This window comes from Asparagus officinalis, chromosome 2 (assembly GCF_001876935.1).
Source record: "Asparagus officinalis chromosome 2, Aspof.V1, whole genome shotgun sequence".
NCBI lineage: Eukaryota > Viridiplantae > Streptophyta > Magnoliopsida > Asparagales > Asparagaceae > Asparagus > Asparagus officinalis.
In genome coordinates this window covers 12,403,892-12,424,535 of record NC_033795.1, presented here as the reverse complement: position 1 = coordinate 12,424,535, position 20,644 = coordinate 12,403,892, and the positions used below count along the sequence as shown (strand labels likewise).

The following is a 20,644-nucleotide window of genomic DNA, read 5'->3' as shown; positions in this document are numbered from 1 at the left end:
CAAAAAACACAATATTTTTCAAAATACCATAGAATATGAAACATATGAATATGTATATGAATGTATTCTTGTTTCATATCTATATAACTAAACTAAAATATGAATATGTATATGAATGTATTCTTGTTTCATATCTATATAACTAAACTAAAATAACTTATCCACATTAAAACAAACATATATGTATATATTCTTGTTTCATATCTATATAACTAAACTAAAATAACTTATCCACATTAAAACAAACATATATGTATATAAACATAAATTTATTTGTTAAAAAAACTTTGTTTGTGGTAAAACCTAAAGCGGATAAACTCATAAAATGTGTGTGTGTGTGTGTGTGTGTATAATATTAAGCTTGTTGTATTAAACACACATAATATAGCACCTAAACTAATTACCCAAGCTATCTTGATCTTCAATAAGCTCGACTTGGTAAACTATGCAGATGAAGCTTGAACTTGAATAGTTGACTTGAAGTGTATTGCTTCACTCTACTATTCCTTCCATCCTCCAATGTATATGATTGTGTAGGCTCAATCCAACCAACCTCCGATATCGTTGTTTGTCTAGAATAAATAAGAAAACACAAACACTAGACAAACAATATTAGACATAAATTATTTGTTAAAATATCATCAAAACAAAAAGGCCAACATCGTGTTCCTAAGCTCATTTTCTGCAGTCTCTTCGGTCGACCGGGGTCACTCCGTCTGTCGACCAACCCGAGATTTTTCAGCTTCGCGGATTTGTTTCAGGTTTCGTTCTTCACACAACCAAAACCAACAATCTCCCACTTGGAGATGAAACTGCCATCAACGAGCTCTCCCGATCTCTCATCGTCATCACAAGCATCTTCTCCTACCCAAAAAATCCATTCTTAAATCAATATCATCTCGACGGACCTGCCTATCCTCCTAGTGTGGCTCCACCTTCGTCTCTTATGCGTGAAAGCTAACTGAAGTGCACACAACTCCAATTTGTCGATGGTTGTTGCTTTCGTCAACATATCCGTAGGATTTTGACTCTCCAAAAACTTTTCTAGTTGTAACTTCCTGTCCTTAATCAGCAAGCGTATGAAGTGGTAACGTACGTCGATGTGCTTTATTTTAGTATGATATACTAGATTCTTGGCAAGGTGTATAGTATAATGGCTATCACAATAAAGAATGTTGTTCCCCTGCTTCAAACCCAACTCTTCTAGGCTCCCGGTCAACCAAATTATCTCCTTCCTGGCTTCAGTCACTGCGACATACTCTGCCTCAGTCGTGAACAATGTATCTTCTATAGACATGAGACCTAGCTCACGGCTGTCGATGCTAACGTATAAACATACCTTGTGGTGCTTCACCTCGTATCATGATCACCAGCGAAATCTGCATCCACGTATCCCCATAGTACCGACCACTTCCTCCTAAAATACAATGACATATCCGTAGTCCCTCTTAAGTAACACAATATCCATTTCACAGCCTTCCAATGTTGCTTCCCTAGACTGCTTGCAAACCTGCTCACAACTCTCACTGCATGGGCGATATCCGGTCTCTTGCAAACCATCGTGTACATAATACTACCAATGGCTTACAAATATAGCACTCTGCTCATGTTCCCCTTCTTTACATCTGTCTTGTGTGATTTCTCCTTAGATAACTTGAATTGACTTTCAAGGGGAGAGCTGACGGGCTTAGCATTCTTCATGTTAAATCTCTGAAGTACCTTCTCGATGTATTCAGCCTGACTCAACCTCAACGTCCCTTCAGCTTCATCTCTACTGATTCGCATCCTAAGAATTTACTTCGCTGTACTTAGATCCTTAATAGCAAACTCCTTCGCCAACTGCTTCTTCAAATTGTTTATCTCCTCTAAACATAGTCCTACAACTAACATGTCATCAACATATAATATAACACGATATAGCTAGACTCGAACCTCTTGAAGTAGCAACAATGATCTGAATTGCATCTTCCATAGTCATTGTTTTGCATGAAGTTGTCGAACTTCTTGTACCACTGTCTTGGAGCATGTTTCAAACCACACAAGCTCTTCTTGAGATTACACACCATCTCTTCCTTTTCTTCCTCAATGAAGCCAACGTGTTACTTTATGTAGATTTTTCATCCAAGTTACCATGAAGAAAGACAATCTTCACGTCTAATTGTTCAAGGTAGAGATCTTCTGCAGCTACTAAGCTTAACACCGATCTGATGGTTGTAAGCTTCACAATGGAGGAAAATATCTTTGTATAGTCCACTTCTTCCCTTTGTTGGAACCCCTTCACGACTAATATGGCATTGTACTTCTTGTTTTCATCACTCTCCTGCTTGACCCGATAGACACATTTGTTATGTTAGGCTTTCTTCTACGCAGGTAGCTGGGCTAACTCTCATGTCTCATTAGTGTGTAGAGAATCAATCTCTTCTTGCATCGCATGCTCCCACTATTGAGATTCACTAACTTGCATAGCCTCCTCATAGCACTCTGTAGGCATCAAAAATTACTTATAGGTTCCCGCACGTAGTTCAACATAAAGAGAAGACGAAGAACGTCGATATCCGAGTCAAAGAAGATCATCCGATAACAAAAGGAAGCAAAGGAATGCGCAAAACAACGAAACAAAGAACCAACAAAGCGTACAAATTGACGAAGCGACAAACAAGACACAACCAATGTGTCTTGAAACCCGAGACAGATAAAAACTGTCTCTCATGCTGAGATAGATAAAAACGGTCTCTCACAGTCAGACTCCCCTAAAACTCATTTTTTGATAATTTCTCATGATTCGTGCTGCCCGGTGCCTCCCTAAATGTGGTAAAGTTATTTTTAACTAAAGAGATGACCAGATCAGGAAATCTTATCTGAAAACACATCATCCAAAGCTTATAAATACACCCATAGTGCCCCTATGCACAGGAGATCTAAAATTCAGAATTTTGAGGCAAGATGTTGACGTTCTAAGAGCAGACCCACAAATTTCAGAGAGAGAGGCGAGGTCTTGGCGATTTTCTGAACATAAAGGGAGAATTTCGAGAGATCTATTGCCTTTTCACCTATTCCTTAGGATCAAAGTCGTTTTGATCTCGAGAAGAATATTTATCTCATATTATTGAGATATTTATTTCTATTCTTGTGTCTAAAACAAAACAAGAATTGCGAGCCTTCATTCCGATCAATTCGAATCTAATACTCGGTGGTCCACGGATCAAAGCGTCCCCGGTACATGCAAAGATCCGACGCAAGTAGCGATCGATAAACGATTCTGCATGTGTTTCTAGGAAGTCTTTATTTATTTTCGTTGTAACGAGAGATCTTATAAAAAGATACACTCTTTTGAATCTGTGTAAATGATAAATGTTGAAACAGATTCAACAATAAAACTGATTTCTGATGAAAACACTCTAGCGATCATAGTGGGAGGCAACAGTCTCATCACCAAGGTTGTCGTATCACAACCGAAGATCAAGATCCCCGTTGATTTAGTGGTCGAGTACAAGTTCGACGAAGTCAAGTTCGAGGAATATTTCTACTCGTCTTTATCAAAATCCTCCTCTCTCTGCAAGTGCGAAAAGATCTCGTCTTTGAAGGAGGCATATTCACCGATGAAGGCTACAAGTGACTCTGCTCGCTACAACTCATCTCCAGTCAAGGAGTTGTTCAACCAAAGTACGCAAACTCTGACGAAGAGGGCTTATCAGAGGGGGCTCCAATGCTAAGCTCGTCAAATTGCTAAGGCCATAGAAAAAGTCGATTGGGTTTGTTGATATGCAGACTTAGAATCCAGGAAACATCAAATAATCCAATCGCCTCAACGACAATTTGTTGTTACTTCCTTAAAACCATCAATGGAAGAATAGGTTCTCATCAAAAGATCCCACTCAACTCTTAAGGAGCGCATCCAAAAACGTCACACACGTGCCGTACACGCGCGTGCCCTTGTGCGAAAAGCACAAGAATTAAAGAAGAAAGAGGTGGTCGAAGAACCGCCGAGTCTGGATTCCAAAATTTGAACTCAGGCGAAAATCAACTAGGAAGATAGTCGGAACTATCTCTCCCAGCCGAGACAAAGAAGTCTATCTCGCAGGCCGAAACAACCTAACATGTCTCATGCCTGGACGAGACAGGGAAGTCTGTCTCGCACAAATAAAATCTCCCGCGGCTATTTCTCCATTTTTGTCAGCCTCTGTTCCTGCTCCAGTCTCTTTCGTACCTCTAGTAAAGCCTCACGGTAGCATTGACCTGTCAAAATTCAAGGTTATGATGGTATATCGCCTTGGTCCTTCCCACAAAAATCGAGGCAAAGCTCCGATAAACAAAACCTGAGTAGTTCCACAAACTGGGGGTCGTACATGTTCTCCCGTCAAGCCATCTGCTGTTCAAAGGTGTCCCGCCATATCCAAACAAACTAGGACACCTCATTGTATACGTTCATGTGCCGTGCATAAGAGAATTCTTGTCACCTCTCGACTGAGGGTTCATGTTGAAGTCCAGAAACCCATTAAGATTCCACACTCGCAAGGGGGTGGTTCTAAACATGTGACTCCTAGTGGTTCTAAACATGTGACTCCTAACGTAATATCGCACCAACGAACAATAGGATGCTTTGGTCATAATGCGACGAGTTGTGCTATCAGGCTGGGGGTACGAACAAATCTCAAAACATAATTATCTGAAAAACAAGTTCTTATTGTCCATGCGAGAGACTTACCAGGGCAATATTATCAAAATGTAGTTGCCCCATGATCATTTCACAAAGGGTCTCGGTATTTGAGAAAATTACAACTGAAGCATCAAAGCTCAGATCAAAATGCTTCCACGAGAGAAAATCTGTCGTCCAGGATGATGAATTACCTGAAGTCACCGTCAATATGGCTATCAAAAAAAGTCTGCAATTGCTTCAAATGACTCTAATCCCGACTTTTCTCCGGGAAAAAAGTCGATCCAAGAATAGCCAAACGAATGTTTCGGCTTTAATTAGGAGCCACTAGAATTCACGAAGGACTGTCTTCGGATGATGAACTTTTGGATACCTGCTCCGCAATCACCTCTGATGATACCATATCTAGCATGAGGGAAACCAGAGAGGCATTCACGATCACTCCTGATCTCGTAGCTTAGACCCTTCAAGAACCTCTAGCCAAACAACGAGAAGAGCTTAGAGCCTAAATGAAAATAGAGATGGAGTTGGCTATGTAACAAATGAGAGAGTTGCAAGCTCAAAGACATCGACCACCAGAGTTCAGTCAGCGGGCTGAGTCTAGCCATCGCACTACACCTATCATGCCCGTTTAAAACGGTGCAGACGATAGTGATCCTGAAGTGGATGAAGTCATCAAGGCTGATGCACCCCTCGATAACATCGGGGGTAGTTAATTGCACCCCTCAATGAAACTACGGGTGGCCCAATTGCTTCTCCTCAACATCGCTCAAAGAGAGATGCGGGCAAGGACAAGAATATGAGAGAACTCGAGAGTAAGATTAATGCCTTAATGTCCACTCAAGAAGTAAAGAAGACAGGCATTTTGTGCCCGTGTCTAAGGAGTAGGACACGATTCCGTACCTGTCGAAGTACAATTTGATTAACTTCACGCCATTTGATGGGAGAGGCTCACTAACCCAACACCTGATCTACTTCAAGTCTCACTTAGGAGTAATCTCTGGGAATGAACCCTTGATGACTCATTCATTTGTGGGCACCCTTCACGGGGCCGCCTTCAATTGATATCGACATCTCAAACCTGAAAGCATCAATAGTTGGGATAACATGGAAAGCCTATTTCTCAGCCACTTCTTCGATGACGACACTAAAGTGTCGATTAGAGCTCTTCTAGATTAGAAGCAAAAGGATGGGGAGACGGTTGATAACTTTGTCAAATGCTTCCGCAACCAGGCGATGAACTACCGTGATCCGGTCATGGAGAAATTCATCTTGTAAACTTGCCACAATAACCTTTCTCTAGATGTCCTGGAGGTCATGGGAGTTGTACCTTCAACCACATGGAAAGGGTTAAAACTACACGGTGAACTGGCCAAATGCTTTCTCAAAAGAAAGAAGGATGAGAGAAGCCAATCAATGGTTAAGGTACCTGCAACTGATCCTAGATCCCAGTAGGAGTATTCTTTTGAAGATGATGAAGTTCCAGCCATCTTTGAGTACCTCCTCTTCAACAAAAAAATCAAGCTGCCATCGATTACAAATCAGGAGGAAGCAAATAAGACCTCGGATCCAAAGTATTGTGTGTATTATAGGAAGGTCCATCATCCAACCAAGACTTGTTTTACTCTAAAGAACAACATTCAAGCCTTGGTTGATATCGGTGTCATAACGACAAAACAAGCTAAATAAGAATGGCAAACACTTCGATGAGTATAAACTGCATCTCTGTAGGTTATCTAAAAATCACTGTAGATAGTAGATCCCCCATCAAACACCAATGATGGAAGTTACAATCTGACGACTTCTAGAAGTCTATAATTTAAGGACTTTCACATAAATCGATGAAGGTTACAATCTGACGACCTTCGCAATAACTTATGAAAGCTCTAATCAATAACATTCACGATCAACATCGGGGGTTATAATCTGATGACTCTCATATTTTTAAGGAGCCAAGACGAAGATTACAAGATGACAGTCTTTACAACGCTCTAGCAAAAGAGATTATAAATTGACGGTCTCTTCAAATCAAAACGTAGGGTTCATCCCCAGCGTTCAAGTCTAAACGCACGGGTCAGACCTGCGTTGCAACATCAAAATGCACGGGTCTGACCTGCGTTGCAACGTCAAAATGCAGAGCGACCTATGTGTTCTCAACCACCAAAATAGGCCCGAACTCTACGTTTTAGACTACTCTGCGTTTCAAGTCTAAAACGTAGAGTTCGGGCCCAGAACGCTATTCTCTACATTTAACTCATTCAAACAGTTCCAAAAAACCGTTTCCCACGATCTGAGGGGATCACAACTCCACCCAAGAGAGATTTTAGAGGGCGGTTACACCCCTTAAACTCTTGAATGGTTTCAAAATAGTTTTTCACAAAATGGGGTCGGTTACACCCCATTAAGGAGAGATTTTAGGGGGCGGTTACACCCCTAAAACCTCTATAAATATGAGTAAACTCAATTGAGTTTGGGGCTGGCTTTTTAGGGTAATTGCTGGAACTTTGGAGATCGACAACAGGAGCTTTCTTCATCCTTGGCCTATAAACCAATTTCGGTTAAATCTACTCTTTCATAAAGTTTCAAACTCGTTCAGAGTTATTAACTCATCAAGAGTTAATTTTAAACTTTCTTTGCAAGTTCTTCACAGTGTCAAATCGGGAGGAGAAGACCACGTTCTAGTGAAACAAAACGTCAGATCGTCAACGGAAAGCAAGCTCGATGCGAGCATTCGAAGGAGGCATTCCATCGCCACCGTGAAGAACCCAGACTAAAACAAAGGAGAAATTTCACATCAATTCTCTTCTCTTTTATAATCAAAAAAATCAAATTATAATTGAGTTAGAGAGAATAAAACATTTAATTCTTTCATTGTCTTGTTACAAATTTTCCAACAAACAATCTCCTTAAACCTTCAACGGGTATATAAGGTTAAACTGATTCCGGCCCAAAACTCTGATGAGTATACGAGTGTAAACTAATTCTCAACGCTCTAAAGCTCTAATACCGTAAGAGCCTAAACTGTATAGACTCTAGTTAACGTATGAGTATAAATTGTGTTCATGCCACAACGGAGGACAATGACGGTCAACGCGTCAACAATTTCGCCGAAATAAGTGTTAGATCTCATGTTATTAGCCTACATCTTCTAATCTTATTTTGATGATTACAAATAATTCCTAATATTGTTTGTCTAGTGTTTATGTTTTCTTATTAGATATTCTAGACAAACAATACATTGGAGGTTGGATGGATTGAGCCTTCACGATCACATCAAATGGAAAGTTGTCGGAATATCGGTATGAAACCATTGTACATCAAGTCATATTCAAGATCAAGCTTCATCCGTAACTAAGTCAAGCATATTGAAGATCTATCAACCTTGGGTAAATTAGTTTAAGATTTATACTTTGTGTGTTAATATCTTAAGCTTAATATTATACACACACAATTTAATGGTTTATGTGTATTATCCACAAAAGTTTTTGCAAACAAATAAATATATAGTACTTATTTGTTTTCTATGTGAATAAATTGTTTTGGTTTAGCTATATAGATATGAAGCAATATATATTCACATTTATGTGCTTCATACTATATTGAATTTGTAAAATATTATGTTTATGGATTGAAGACTTACTTACACTATTTTTATATCTAGTATAAGTCTATAAATCCATTTTAAAGTGTTTCAAAATTTTGTTTAAGTCATTTTGATAAAATCAAGTTTTCAACATGTTCATACTTATGTGATTTTGCAAAATGATGAGATTTTACAAATGGGAAATGAAATTTTAAAAAAACTTTTTGTAACATGTTCATTATCATGTTTACAATAATTTTTCAAAATTTTATATTTTTCTAAATTTATTTGATATTTTAAAAAGAGGCTTGAAGTTCATTTTTACTATTCAATCCAGGCTGATAACATGTTATCAGTCGACTGATGGTTTGTATCAGTCGACTGATGAAACTGCCTGCAATCATCAAAAGTTTTTATTTCGTTTTGATCGACTAACCAGTTGACTGATGAGGTTATCAGTCAACTGACTATGCTCATCAGTCGACCGATGAGCTGTTAGCTGCCTATAATGGTTAGCTCATCAGTCGACTGATCCAACCCGTCAGTCGACTGATGGCCTGTAACGGCTATATTTCTAGTTTTTTATTTTTTTTTTATTTTACTGGATTTTACTTAGGTTTTGAGCTTTGTTTCTTCATCCTAGATATACTCTATACCATTTCACTTCTGAACCAAGAAGGGAAGTTTTAAAATAAGTTTAAAAAGAGTTTTAGTTTGTTTTAAGTGTTTGTTTACAAAATTAGTTTTGTGAAGATTGTTTTATAAGAAGAGAAGATCAATTTTAGTTTGGGCTTTTAATCTTCCTATCCCTCTCTCTTGTGATTAGAGAAGTGTTTCTAAACTCATATCTCTAGCTTGTTTATGCTTTAATTATTATATTCATATTTGCTAGATTTAATTGAGTTTATATTTGATTTTCTCATTGTTTGCACACACACCCATTGAGCTTAACTATTTTCACATATTGTATAATTTAGGGTTGTGGTGAGTGTAACCTTGAGAGTGAGCATAAATTATGTTCTCATCTATTATAGAGAACAAATATTATAATTGAGACCTAATTGTGAGAGTATCACTTTATAATACACATTTACACCAAGAGGAGTGTGTGGTGAGGACGTAGTCGATACCAAGAGGAGTGGCATCGGTAGTAAAGCCTAGAGAGAGGTAGTAAAGCTAAGCACTTGAGGAAGGTGATACGTGAGGACCAACACTTGAGGTTGTAGTTTGTGTATGTACATTATGAGAGATTTGTAGAGTTTTTGATGAACTAAAAAACCGAGTGTGTAGAGAAGTTCTGGCTTCCAAACCGGGTGTGTCAATAATGGAGTTCTCCCCGGGAGTGAGGAGCGGAGACGCAGGACGGAAGGTCTGAACTCCGTGATCATATTATTGTGTTTGGATTACTCTTTGTGTCCACTATTTGTTTATATTGTTTCTTGTTTATTTTTCCATTTGCATATATATCCTTGCATATAGCTTATTGAATATCATCATTGTTAGAATATATTTGTTAATAACTTTTAATTGGCATTAATATCTAATAAGATTAGTAATAACCTTATTCACCCCCTCTATGGTACTTTCAATTGGTATCAGAGCTTGGTGCTCTTGATTTAAGGTTTAACCGCCCTGAGTTAATGGTCCAAGCTTTAATATTGTTGCTAATCTTATTTTGATATTATTTGTTTCTTGTTTGCACATATCATGAACATGCACGGTGCACGTAGTCTTAGTTATGATATTAACATTGCTCCTAGAATCAATAATTTTCCCTATGAATAATGGTGTGCTAGATTTAACATTTTCGCTAGATCTACAAATATCGATATATGGGAAATTATTGAATGCGCTTATATTGTACCCACTACGGAGAAATCCAAGTGGAGTAATAATGATAATAGATTATTTGCTATGAACAAGTCCTTGTTAGAATTTCTAATTGATGCATTTGGCTTATCTTTTGCTAACAAACTTGATTCTTTTGATAGTGCTTATACGTTATGAAAATTAATAGAAGCACATCAAGGAGACTTGGAGGCAATCCGACAACATTTGGAGGATTCAGCTTAAGTTCAAAAGGAGCCTCATCTTCATGCATACGACCACTAGGCGATAGCCCTAGTGAGGTACGCGAGTCCGACAACGATAATGATTTTACTTTTGATGAGCTCGCACATGAATATGAAAAATTGTTGCATGACCATCAGAAATTAAAACATAACTTTAAAGAATTAAAAAGCAAGCATGTTCAATTAAAATCCAATCATGAGTCCCTTATATTCAATTAAAATCCAATCATGAGTCCCTTATATCTAAGTTTGATTTCATTACAAATGAAAATGTTAATCTTAAAGAATGCAATGAAAAAAATAAGATTGGATATTGCATGTTTGATTCATGATAAGAATAATGCTATGATAGAAGTAGAGGCTAATAAAAATAAATTAGATACTCTTGTTTGTTCTACTTCTTGTGACAATACATATATTTCAAATGATGAGTTGAATCAAATAAAGAAATGCATATCATTCTTAAATTCAACATTAAATACATGCATTGCCAACAATGAAAAGCTGATGGACTTGTGTGCAAAGTCTCATGATAATGTTTCTAAGAAACCTATTTTACTATGCACACATGTATAACAAAACTTACAAGTGTTCTATTTGCGGCCGAAAATGCCATATTGCTAAGTTTTGTTATGATGCACAAAAACCCACCATGCCTAAATATATTCATCCTTGTTCATCCCATCAAGCTTCTCCATCTCATACACATGTACACATACATAATGATAATCATAAACATGCTCATGTGTATAAGTGTAAATTTTATGGTCACTTTGGTCATTTGACTAAATTTTGTTTTGATTTGAAAAATATTTCTCATTTGCAAAAAGCTTCAAATAAATTACCTTTGTTTGCAAATAATTTCGTGCACCACCACTTGGTCAACACAAACCTTTTAGACCCTTTTATTCACACATTACAATCGAAAAGGTCATGCATATGAATTTTTTGACTGTATCTGTGCATCATACACGCCCAAATGGGTTCATAACCCAAGGGCCTTGAGTTTTAATGATAGGGGTCATGTCCCTAGACTCTTAGATACCAAGAGTAATTGAGTATCAAAACATGTTTAATATTTAAGAACAAATTCTTTAACTTTTTAGTTTTTCATGTTCTTAAAGATGTTTTCTATTTAAAGTTTTATAAACAAAATTAAAAATAATTCTATACTTGGTATTTGATTTGAAAAGTTATCATTCATATTAAAGTTTTATAAACAAAATTAAAAATAATTCTATACTTGGTATTTGATTTGAAAAGTTATCATTCATATTTTTTCATGATTCTCTTTCATAGATTTATTTGATTTGAAAAGTTATCATTCATATTTTTTCATGATTCTCTTTCATAGATTTTCATGTTTTCATCCCTATGAATTGATACAATTTTTATCAAGATGATTTTTTGCTAAAACATCTTTTTTTTGTTATTATAACTTGTTTTCAATTTTTTTAGATTGAACTATGTGTTTATGCTTATAGGATCATTTTAAATCACTCTTATGATGACATTTATGTATTTGAGCTTCCGGATCATCTAGTTGTGGTTTATAATGTATTCCTTATGTAGTTTGATCAAGTTCTACAAATAAGATTTCTTCTATTGATCAAACACTTTTTAGATATATATATATATACTTTGTTTTCATGTATTGAGACATCATTCTTATAATAATGTATTTATATATGTTCTCAATCAATCATAATTTATGGTTTGATAACTTATGAATTTTCTTTTGAATTTATTGACAAATCATTTGATTCTTGATTTTTTATAATTTTTAAAACTTTGATTTTTATTTTTGGGTTTTTTTTGTTTTTGTTTGTTTTTTATATATATCCTATGGATATATATATAGATAGATATGTTTTAGACTCTTATGACTCTTTTCTTAATAACACATACATGTGGTCACTTGGTCTCCTTTAATATGAGTGGTGTTTAGGATATTCTGTATCCATGCTTACTCACATTTATTTACCATGCTCATCATTGAATATTTTTTATATGGCTTTTTGATAGGAGAAGCCTTCCATATTTTTGTTTATACCCACCTATGCTTTATGATAGGAGGAGCTTTCTCTCTCTTACTCTTATATTTTCCCCATTTTGATGTTGCCAAAGGGGAAGAAACAATTGGATTGTGAGTATATATATTTTAAGAGTATTGTGTTTTATTATATATCTTATATACTCTTTGTGTAGATTGTTTGTCATCATCAAAAAGAGAGAGATTGTTAGGTCTTATATTATGAGCCTATATCTTCTAATCTTGTTTGATGATTACAAACAATTCCTAATATTGTTTGTCTAGTGTTTATGTTTTCTTATTAGGTAACAAACAATACGTTAGAGGTTGGATGGATTGAGCCTTCACGATCACATCAAATGGAGGTTAGCAGAATATCGGTATGAAACCATTGTACATCAAGTCATATTCAAGAGCAAGCTTCATCCGCAACCAAGTCAACCATATTGAAGACCTATCAAGCTTGGGTAAATTAGTTTAGGGTTTATACTTTGTGTGTTAATATCTTAAGCTCAATATTATACACACACAATTTAATGGTTTATGTGTTTTATTCAGAAAAGTTTTTGCAAACAAATAAATATATAATACTTATTTTTTATATGTGGATACGTTATTTTGGTTTAGCTATATAGATATGAAGCAATATATATTCACATTTATGTGCTTCATACTATATTGAATTTGCAAAATATTTTGTTTATGGATTGAACACTTACTTACACTATTTTCATATCTTGTATAAGTCTATAAATCCATTCTAAAGTATTTCAAAGTTTTGTTTAAGTCATTTTGGCAAAATCAAGTTTTTAACATGTTCATACTTATGTGATTTTAAGTTTTGTTTAAGTCATTTTGGCAAAATCAAGTTTTTAACATGTTCATACTTATGTGATTTTACAAAATAATAAGATTTTACAAATAGGAAATGAAAATTGAAAAATTCTTTTTATAACATGTTCATTATCATGTTTACATTAATTTCCCAAAGTTTTATATTTTTACGAATTTATTTGATATTTTAAAAAGAGGTTTGAAGTTCGTTTTTTACTATTCAATCCAGGCTGATAACATGTTATCAGTCGACTAATGGTTTGTATCAGTCGACTGATGAAACTACCTGTAATCATCAAAAGTTTTTGTTTCATTTTGGTTGACTGGCTATGCTCATCAGTCGACCGATGAGTTGTTAGCTGCCTATAATGGTCAGCTCATCAGTCGACTGATCCAACCCGTCAGTCGACTGATGATCTGTAACGGCTACATTTCCAGTTTTTAATTTTTTATCATTTTGCTAGATTTTACTTGGGTTTTGAGCTTTGTTTCTTCATCCTATATATACCCTATACCATTTTACTTCTGAACCAAGAAGGGAAGTTTTAAAACAAGTTTAAAAAGAGTTTTACTTTGTTTTAAGTGTTTGTTTACAAAATTAGTTTTGTGAAGATTGTTTTACAAGAAGAGGAGATCAATTTCAGTTTGGTCTTTTAATCTTCCTATCCCACTCTCTTGTGATTAGAGAAGTGTTTCTAAACTCATATCTCTAGGTTGTTTATGCTTTAATTGTTATATTCATATTTGCTAGATTTAATTGAGTTTATATTTGATTTTCTCATTGTTTGCACACACAACCATTGAGCTTAACTATTTTTACATATTGTATAATTTGGTGTTGTGGTGAGTGTAACCTTGAGAGTGAGCCTAAATTGTGTTCTCATCTATTATAGAGAATAAATCTTGTAATTGAGACTTAATTGTGAGAGTATCGCTTTGTAATACATATTTAAACCAAGAGGAGTGTGTGGTGAGGATGTAGTCGATATCAAGAGAAGTGGCGCCGGTAGTAAAGTCTAGAGAGAGGTAGTAAAGCCGAGCACTTGAGGGAGGCGATACGTGAGGACCGAAACTTGAGGTTGTAGTTTGTGTATGTACATTGTGAGAGATTTGTAGAGTTTTCGGTGAGCTAGAAAACCAAATATGTAGAGAAGTTCCGGCTTCTAAACTAGGTGTGTCGATAGTGGAGTTCTTCCCGGGAGTGGGGAGCGGAGACGTAGGATGGAAGGTCCGAACTCCATGATCATATCATTATGTTTGGATTGCTCTTTGTGTCCACTATTTGTTTATATTGAATCTTGTTTATTTTTCCCTTTGCATATATATCCATGCATATAGCTTATTAAATATCATCATTGTTAGGATATATTTGTTAATAACTTTTAATCGGTATTAATATCTAATAAGATTAGCAATAACCCTATTCACCCCCCTCTAGGGTACTTTCAATAAGGCTCAGGATAATTCTCAGTTCCAAATTACCCTTGAGAGTTTAATCATAATTTAGATACAAACTTCTAACGAAGACCGTCAGTTAAATATTGATTTAACGACACGAGGTAATTTAGAAATCAACACACTAGTTTTTAGTTCAAGGTTTCGACAACGGTCAGATGATAAACGCAACACCCAAAAAATTTCAAACTATTCGACAAAAGTACTAAATAGGATGAAAGCTGAAGGAGTCAAAGAATTGAAGGCTGGATTTATCTTATCCAAAGTATTCCAGACTCCTTAATAATAAATATTGATGAGGCTAAAAACTTTGGAGGTGGTATTTGTAGGTATTAAAAATTACTTATAGGTTCCCACACATAGCTCGAGACAAGGAGAAGACAAAGAATATAGATATCCGAGTCAAAGAAGATCATCTGATGCCAAAGGGAAGCAAAGAAACATGCAAAATAACAGAACAAAGAAGCGACAAATCGTACAAATCGACGAAGCGGCAAACGAGACACAACTAATGTGTCTTGAAACCTAAGACAGATAAAAATTATCTCTCATGTCGAGACAGATAAAAATTGTCTCTCATGCCGAGACAGATAAAAATTGTCTCTCATGTCGAGACAGATAAAAACTCTCTCGCACAGTCTGACTCCCCCAAAACACATTTTTGATGATTTCTCAGGAATCATGCTACCCGGTGCCTCCCTAACTACTTTAGGATCATCCTTAAACATGGTAAAGTCATTTCTAACTGAAGAGATGATCAGGTCACAAAATCTTATCTGAAAACACAGGATCTGAAGCCTATAAATACACCCCTAGCACCCCTATGCACGGGAGATCTAAAATTTAGAACTTTGAGGCGAGATGTTGACGTTCTAAGAGCAGAACCCACAAATTTGAGAGAGAGAGAGAGAGAGAGAGAGAGAGAGAGAGAGAGAGAGAGAGAGAGAGAGAGAGAGAAATGCGAGGTCTTGGCGATTTTCTGAACATAAAGGGAGAATTTCGAGAGATCTACAGCCTTTTCGCCTTTTCCTTGGGATCAAACGTTGTTTTGATCTCAAGAAGAGTATTTATCTCATATTATTGAGATATTTACTTCTGTTCTTGTGTCAAAAACAAAACAAGAACAGCGAGCATTCGTCCCGATCAATCCGGATTTGATACTCGACAGTCCACACATCAAAACGTCCCCGGTACAGGCAAAGATCTCATGCAAGCAGCGATCGATAAACGATTATGCGTGTGTTTCTAGGAAGTCTTTGTTTATTTTTATTGTAATGAGAGATCTTATAAAAAGATACACTCTTTTGAATCTATGTAAATGATAAACGTTGTAATGGATTCAACAATGAAACTGATTTCTGAAGCAAACACACTCCGGTTCTCCGCTATATGTCAAAAACAAATAATCTAGTGACAAAAGATATCTGGGATTCGGTTTGGGTACTCTGGATGACCTCCTAAGCTACATGCCCTGCGTAGTAGTCTTTGCGCCTAGAGTCTCCTTCGTTCTTCGGTCAAAACTAACATTGTCTTCCCCATCTGGAAGTTCCTCTAAATCCATGTACTCGGATACACCTACATCCGTAGTGCTGCTCCCATTGCTTTGGCTATTCTTAGCATTGTCTATGTCCTTATACATCACCTCCTTATTAAATATCACATCCCTGCTCCTGGTGATTTTCCTGTTCTTCTCATCCTAAAGATGATACCCGAACTCATTAATATTGTATCCAATAAATGTACACTTCTGTGACTTAGCTTCTAGCTTGTCCCTGACATGGTCACTGATATGAACATATGCCACACAGCCAAAGAAATTCAAATGTGAGAGATTAACATCCTTATCACTCCAAGACCTCTTCAGGAATCCTAAAATCTAATAGAACTGATGGCCCATGATTAATCAAGTAAGTTGTTGTATGCACCGTGTTCGCCCAAAACATCTTAGATAGACTTTCATGTAGACGCATGCTCCTCACACGCTCTATCAATGTCCTGTTCATCCTTTTTACAACGTTGTTCTGTTACGACGTCCCTGGAGTAGTCCTCTCCAAAAGAATTCCATTCAGAGCACAGAACCTCTTGAACTCCTCCAGCTCATATTCTCCATCATTGTCTAATCTCAGATACTTCACTTTCAGATTTGTCTCATTCTCTACCATGGATTTTCACTTCTTGAAGATCTTGAACACCTCTGACTTGTGCTTTATGAAGTATACACACATCTTCATCAAGTGATCATCAATAAAGGTAACATAGTATGCCGAACCGCCAAGAGAAGACACGCTAGCTGGACCCCAAATATCTGTATGGACAAACTCTATTTTCTGAGCTTTAAGTGGTCTTCCATTCTTCTAAAAACTAACCCTCTTCTGCTTCCCGTAGATCCAATCCTCGCAAACACCAACTTCAACTGAATCAATGTCGGTTAGATTTCCCTTTGAGTGTAGAATCTTCATACCCTTCTCACTCATGTGTCCCAGCCTATTGTGCCACAGATCTACACTCTCCTTGCCAGCTGCAATTGCGAGGTTATCACTCGCATGTGAAGTTAGGTAGAGCGTTCCGGTTTTGTTGCCTTGGGCAACCACCATAGTACTGTAGGAGATTTTCCACGAATCTCCGGTGAATGTTAAAACATAGCCTTCTGCTCCAAGCTGGTCAACCGAAATAAGATTCCTCTTTAGCTTTGGTACTTATCTGACATTCTTCAAATTCCACTTAGAGCATTTCATTTGAATTTTCATGTTGCCTCTTCCAACAATACTGCAAGGCTTTTTGTCCCCCCAAGTACACTTTCCCAAAGTCCCTTGCTACATAGTTCTAAAGAAATTTCCTATTAGCAGTGGTGTGGAATGAGGCTCCTGAGTCAACAACCCAAGAATTTGAGTCGTTGTCCATAGTAAGGATCAATGCATCTTGCACGATGTGAGCCTCCTGCTCGTTCGCATCCTTCTTTAGCTCTTTGTAGACTGAAAACATATGGCCCTCCTGATCGCAGTTCCAACACTTCCCTTTGATAGGTCTAACCTTCGAGTTTGACATCTTCTTCTTTGACTTTGACCGATTCCTATTCTGGTTACCCTTCTTCTGGCTTCGGCCTCTCTGCTCGAGATTTAGGGCTGAACCTAAACCTTCTGATTCGGACGGTTTCCTTCTAACCTCCTCGGATAGAATCATGCTAGCAACCTCGTTCAGCTTCAACTTCTCATTCCCTGCTGAGTTGCTAATTGTAGTCACGTAACCTGCCCAACTATCCGGCAACTGCGACAGAATCAATTGAGCCTGCACTTCATCATCAAATGTGATGTCCACGGGGATAAGTTGACCAACAATCATGTTGAACTCGCTGAGGTGCATCGTGAAGGAGCATCCTTCTGCCATCTTGAGGTTGAAGAGTGTTTTGATGAGATGCACCTTGTTTGTGGCTGACGGTTGCTTGTACATTTTTACGAGCGCTTCCATAAGCCACGTCGTCGTCTTCTCCTTCAATATATTATGGGTGACTGATTTGGCGAGCGACAATCAGATCTTCCCTAGAGCCTTTTGATCCAATATTTTCCAGTCCTCGTCTGATTCCTCTTTCTTCTGTTCCTTAGCCTTGCTCATTAACGGACGATAAAGATCCTTCTGATACAGATAGTCCTCCATCTGCGACTTCCAGTAGGCGAAGTCTGACCCGTCAAACTTCTCAATCTTTGATTTGCTTTCCTCTGCCATGGTTCTCGCACAAATCTCCTGAACAAAGCACTGATACTAGTTGTTGGGGATTCGAAACACACAATCGAACTCGTGCCCTTCAGAATATTATGCCGAAAGTAGGTAAGCAGGAAATTACAGCAAATAAAAGAAAAACTTGCAGAAAAGATCAAACAAAAATAACACACCAGATTTAACGAGGTTCGGCAAACGTTCCTACGTCCTCGGGTGCCATACCAAAAAGTTTTGATTAATCGAAGAAGATTATAATGCTCACAAATATGTTTTTTTATCTCTCTGAGATCTCTCTGAAAGAATCCTCTCAAAATCCTCTTTTTTTATGTTGCAACTAACCCTAAAATCGTTTAGGTATATATAGCATCCTGGCCCAAAATAGATTCCCAAACAAATCAAGAAACTGGAAAAAATAGATTTTGGTTGACCGGACCATGGGTGTCGGTCGACCTGCCAGAACACACTTATTTTATAGGGTTTTCGTGCATGTTTTTGGGCGATCGGATCAAGGCCCTCGGTCGACTGATTGGTCACCCTCAGTCGACCGACAACACAGCTTCGGTCGACCAGCTAGAGGGTGTTCCTGAACTCGTTTTCTACAGTCTCTTTGCTCGACCGGGGTCACTTTGTCGGTCGACCAACTTGAGGATTTTCAGCCTCGCAGATTTGTTTCAGGTTTTGTTCTTCACACAACCAAAACCAACACCCATTAGTTATGATTTCTCTATAAAAAAAATTATCTTGTTTAGGAAAAAGGTTATTTGTACTTTGATACTCTAAAGTTTACACATTTTTAACTTTAATACCCTAAAGTTTACTTTGATAGTCTAAAATTTATACATTTTTAACTTTAATACCATGAAGTTTTTTTAATACTTTGATACCCTAAAGTTTACAACCTTTTTTAACTTTGACACCCAAGTTTTTTTGGCATCTTTTGTTATGAAAAAGTTTATACCTTTTTAACTCTAATATCCCAAAGTTTTACTGTTGACACTTTGATACCCTAAACTTTATGGTATCAAAGTAAAAAAAATGTGTAAACTTTGGGGTAGGAAAGTTGAAAAGTGTGAAACTTTGGGATATGAAAATTAAAAACTATGTAAACTTTTGTGGTAGCAAAGTGTTTGAGAAAATTTTAGGGTATCAATGTTAAAAAGATGTAAAGTTCAGGGTATAAAAGTGTATGAAAACTTTAGGTATCACAGTTTAAAAAGTGTAAATTATAGAGTGTTAAAGTGCAAATAACCCTTAAAAAACCTAGCTAAGGGTGTTTTGGTTATTAACGCACCAAGCAGAGCAACTTCGCGGTTTTGAAGAACCAATATGAAATTATTGAAGATTTAAGGGACTAATATCTAATAATACTAAAATGAATGGGCACCTCATCGGACTTTCCAAATATGTTCTGTACCACTCAAAAGACAATATTAATAATATAAAATTATTAATCAAAGAGCCAAGTCATAATAGTACTACTTAACCACCTACAAGTCCAATGTAATTTGCTTGCAGGCTCGCAGGAACCCTGCAGACTGCAGCCAATCATGTGCTCTAAAAAAATGCTCTGAATGATGTACATAAGTTTAAAGCGAAAATATCTCCAGTATCAAGTTATTGTATTACATAGGCGCGTGCGCCCAAGCTGCCCATGGGATACTGCCCCTGATAGTATATAAGAAGTGTTCGTCAACTTTGTAAAATTAAGCAGGACTACACAATTTAATTTTAAATTATTTCTTATTTAACAAATGAGAAGACTAGTGTTGGCCCTATTTGTTTAGCCCAAAAATCGGTCACCATAGCAATTTTCTTTTGAAACTGGCAGGGCAGGGAGCCAAAAGAAAACTGGTTTAGTAAAAAATTGGATCATGACTAATCCTGACCTAGTTTTATGTAATTTTCCAAACACATGAGAAGACTAGTGTTGGCCCTATTTGTTTAGCCCAAAAATCGGTCACCATAGCGATTTTCTTTTGAAACTGGCAGGGCAGGGAGCCAAAAGAAAACTGGTTTAGTAAAAAATTGGATCATGACTAATCCTGACCTAGTTTTATGTAATTTTCCAAACACATCCTAAGATTTTGTTAATGTATAACTTTTTTTACTGCTGTATGTACTGTCAAAACAGGAATATAATAATATAACAACAAATTAAAGAGTTAGAAAATTCAGGCCTAATCGGGAGCAGTCGTGATATCACTGCCCTAGCTAGAAGATTAAGGCCCCGCCTATCGTCCTGGCGTAATTTGTCTCCTCTCCCCTAGCGGTAAAAACCCCCGGAATCGGCCGGCCTCTGC

The 20,644-nt window shown here is 36.8% G+C and overlaps 1 protein-coding gene across 1 annotated transcript in view; it reads right to left on the bottom strand.

The window, feature by feature from the left end:
* LOC109830842 overlaps positions 1 to 17,969 on the bottom strand; it is a 36,389-nt gene extending 18,420 nt beyond the window's left edge. Inside the window, exons 1-6 of the mRNA XM_020398202.1 lie at positions 17,793 to 17,969; positions 16,156 to 16,326; positions 5,028 to 5,130; positions 4,706 to 4,848; positions 2,131 to 2,320; positions 1,340 to 1,417 (exon numbers count right to left, since the gene is read on the bottom strand). Of these exons, the coding sequence (XP_020253791.1) occupies positions 1,340 to 1,417; positions 2,131 to 2,320; positions 4,706 to 4,848; positions 5,028 to 5,130; positions 16,156 to 16,326; positions 17,793 to 17,969 (862 nt within the window). The remainder of the gene's footprint in view (positions 1 to 1,339; positions 1,418 to 2,130; positions 2,321 to 4,705; positions 4,849 to 5,027; positions 5,131 to 16,155; positions 16,327 to 17,792) is intronic.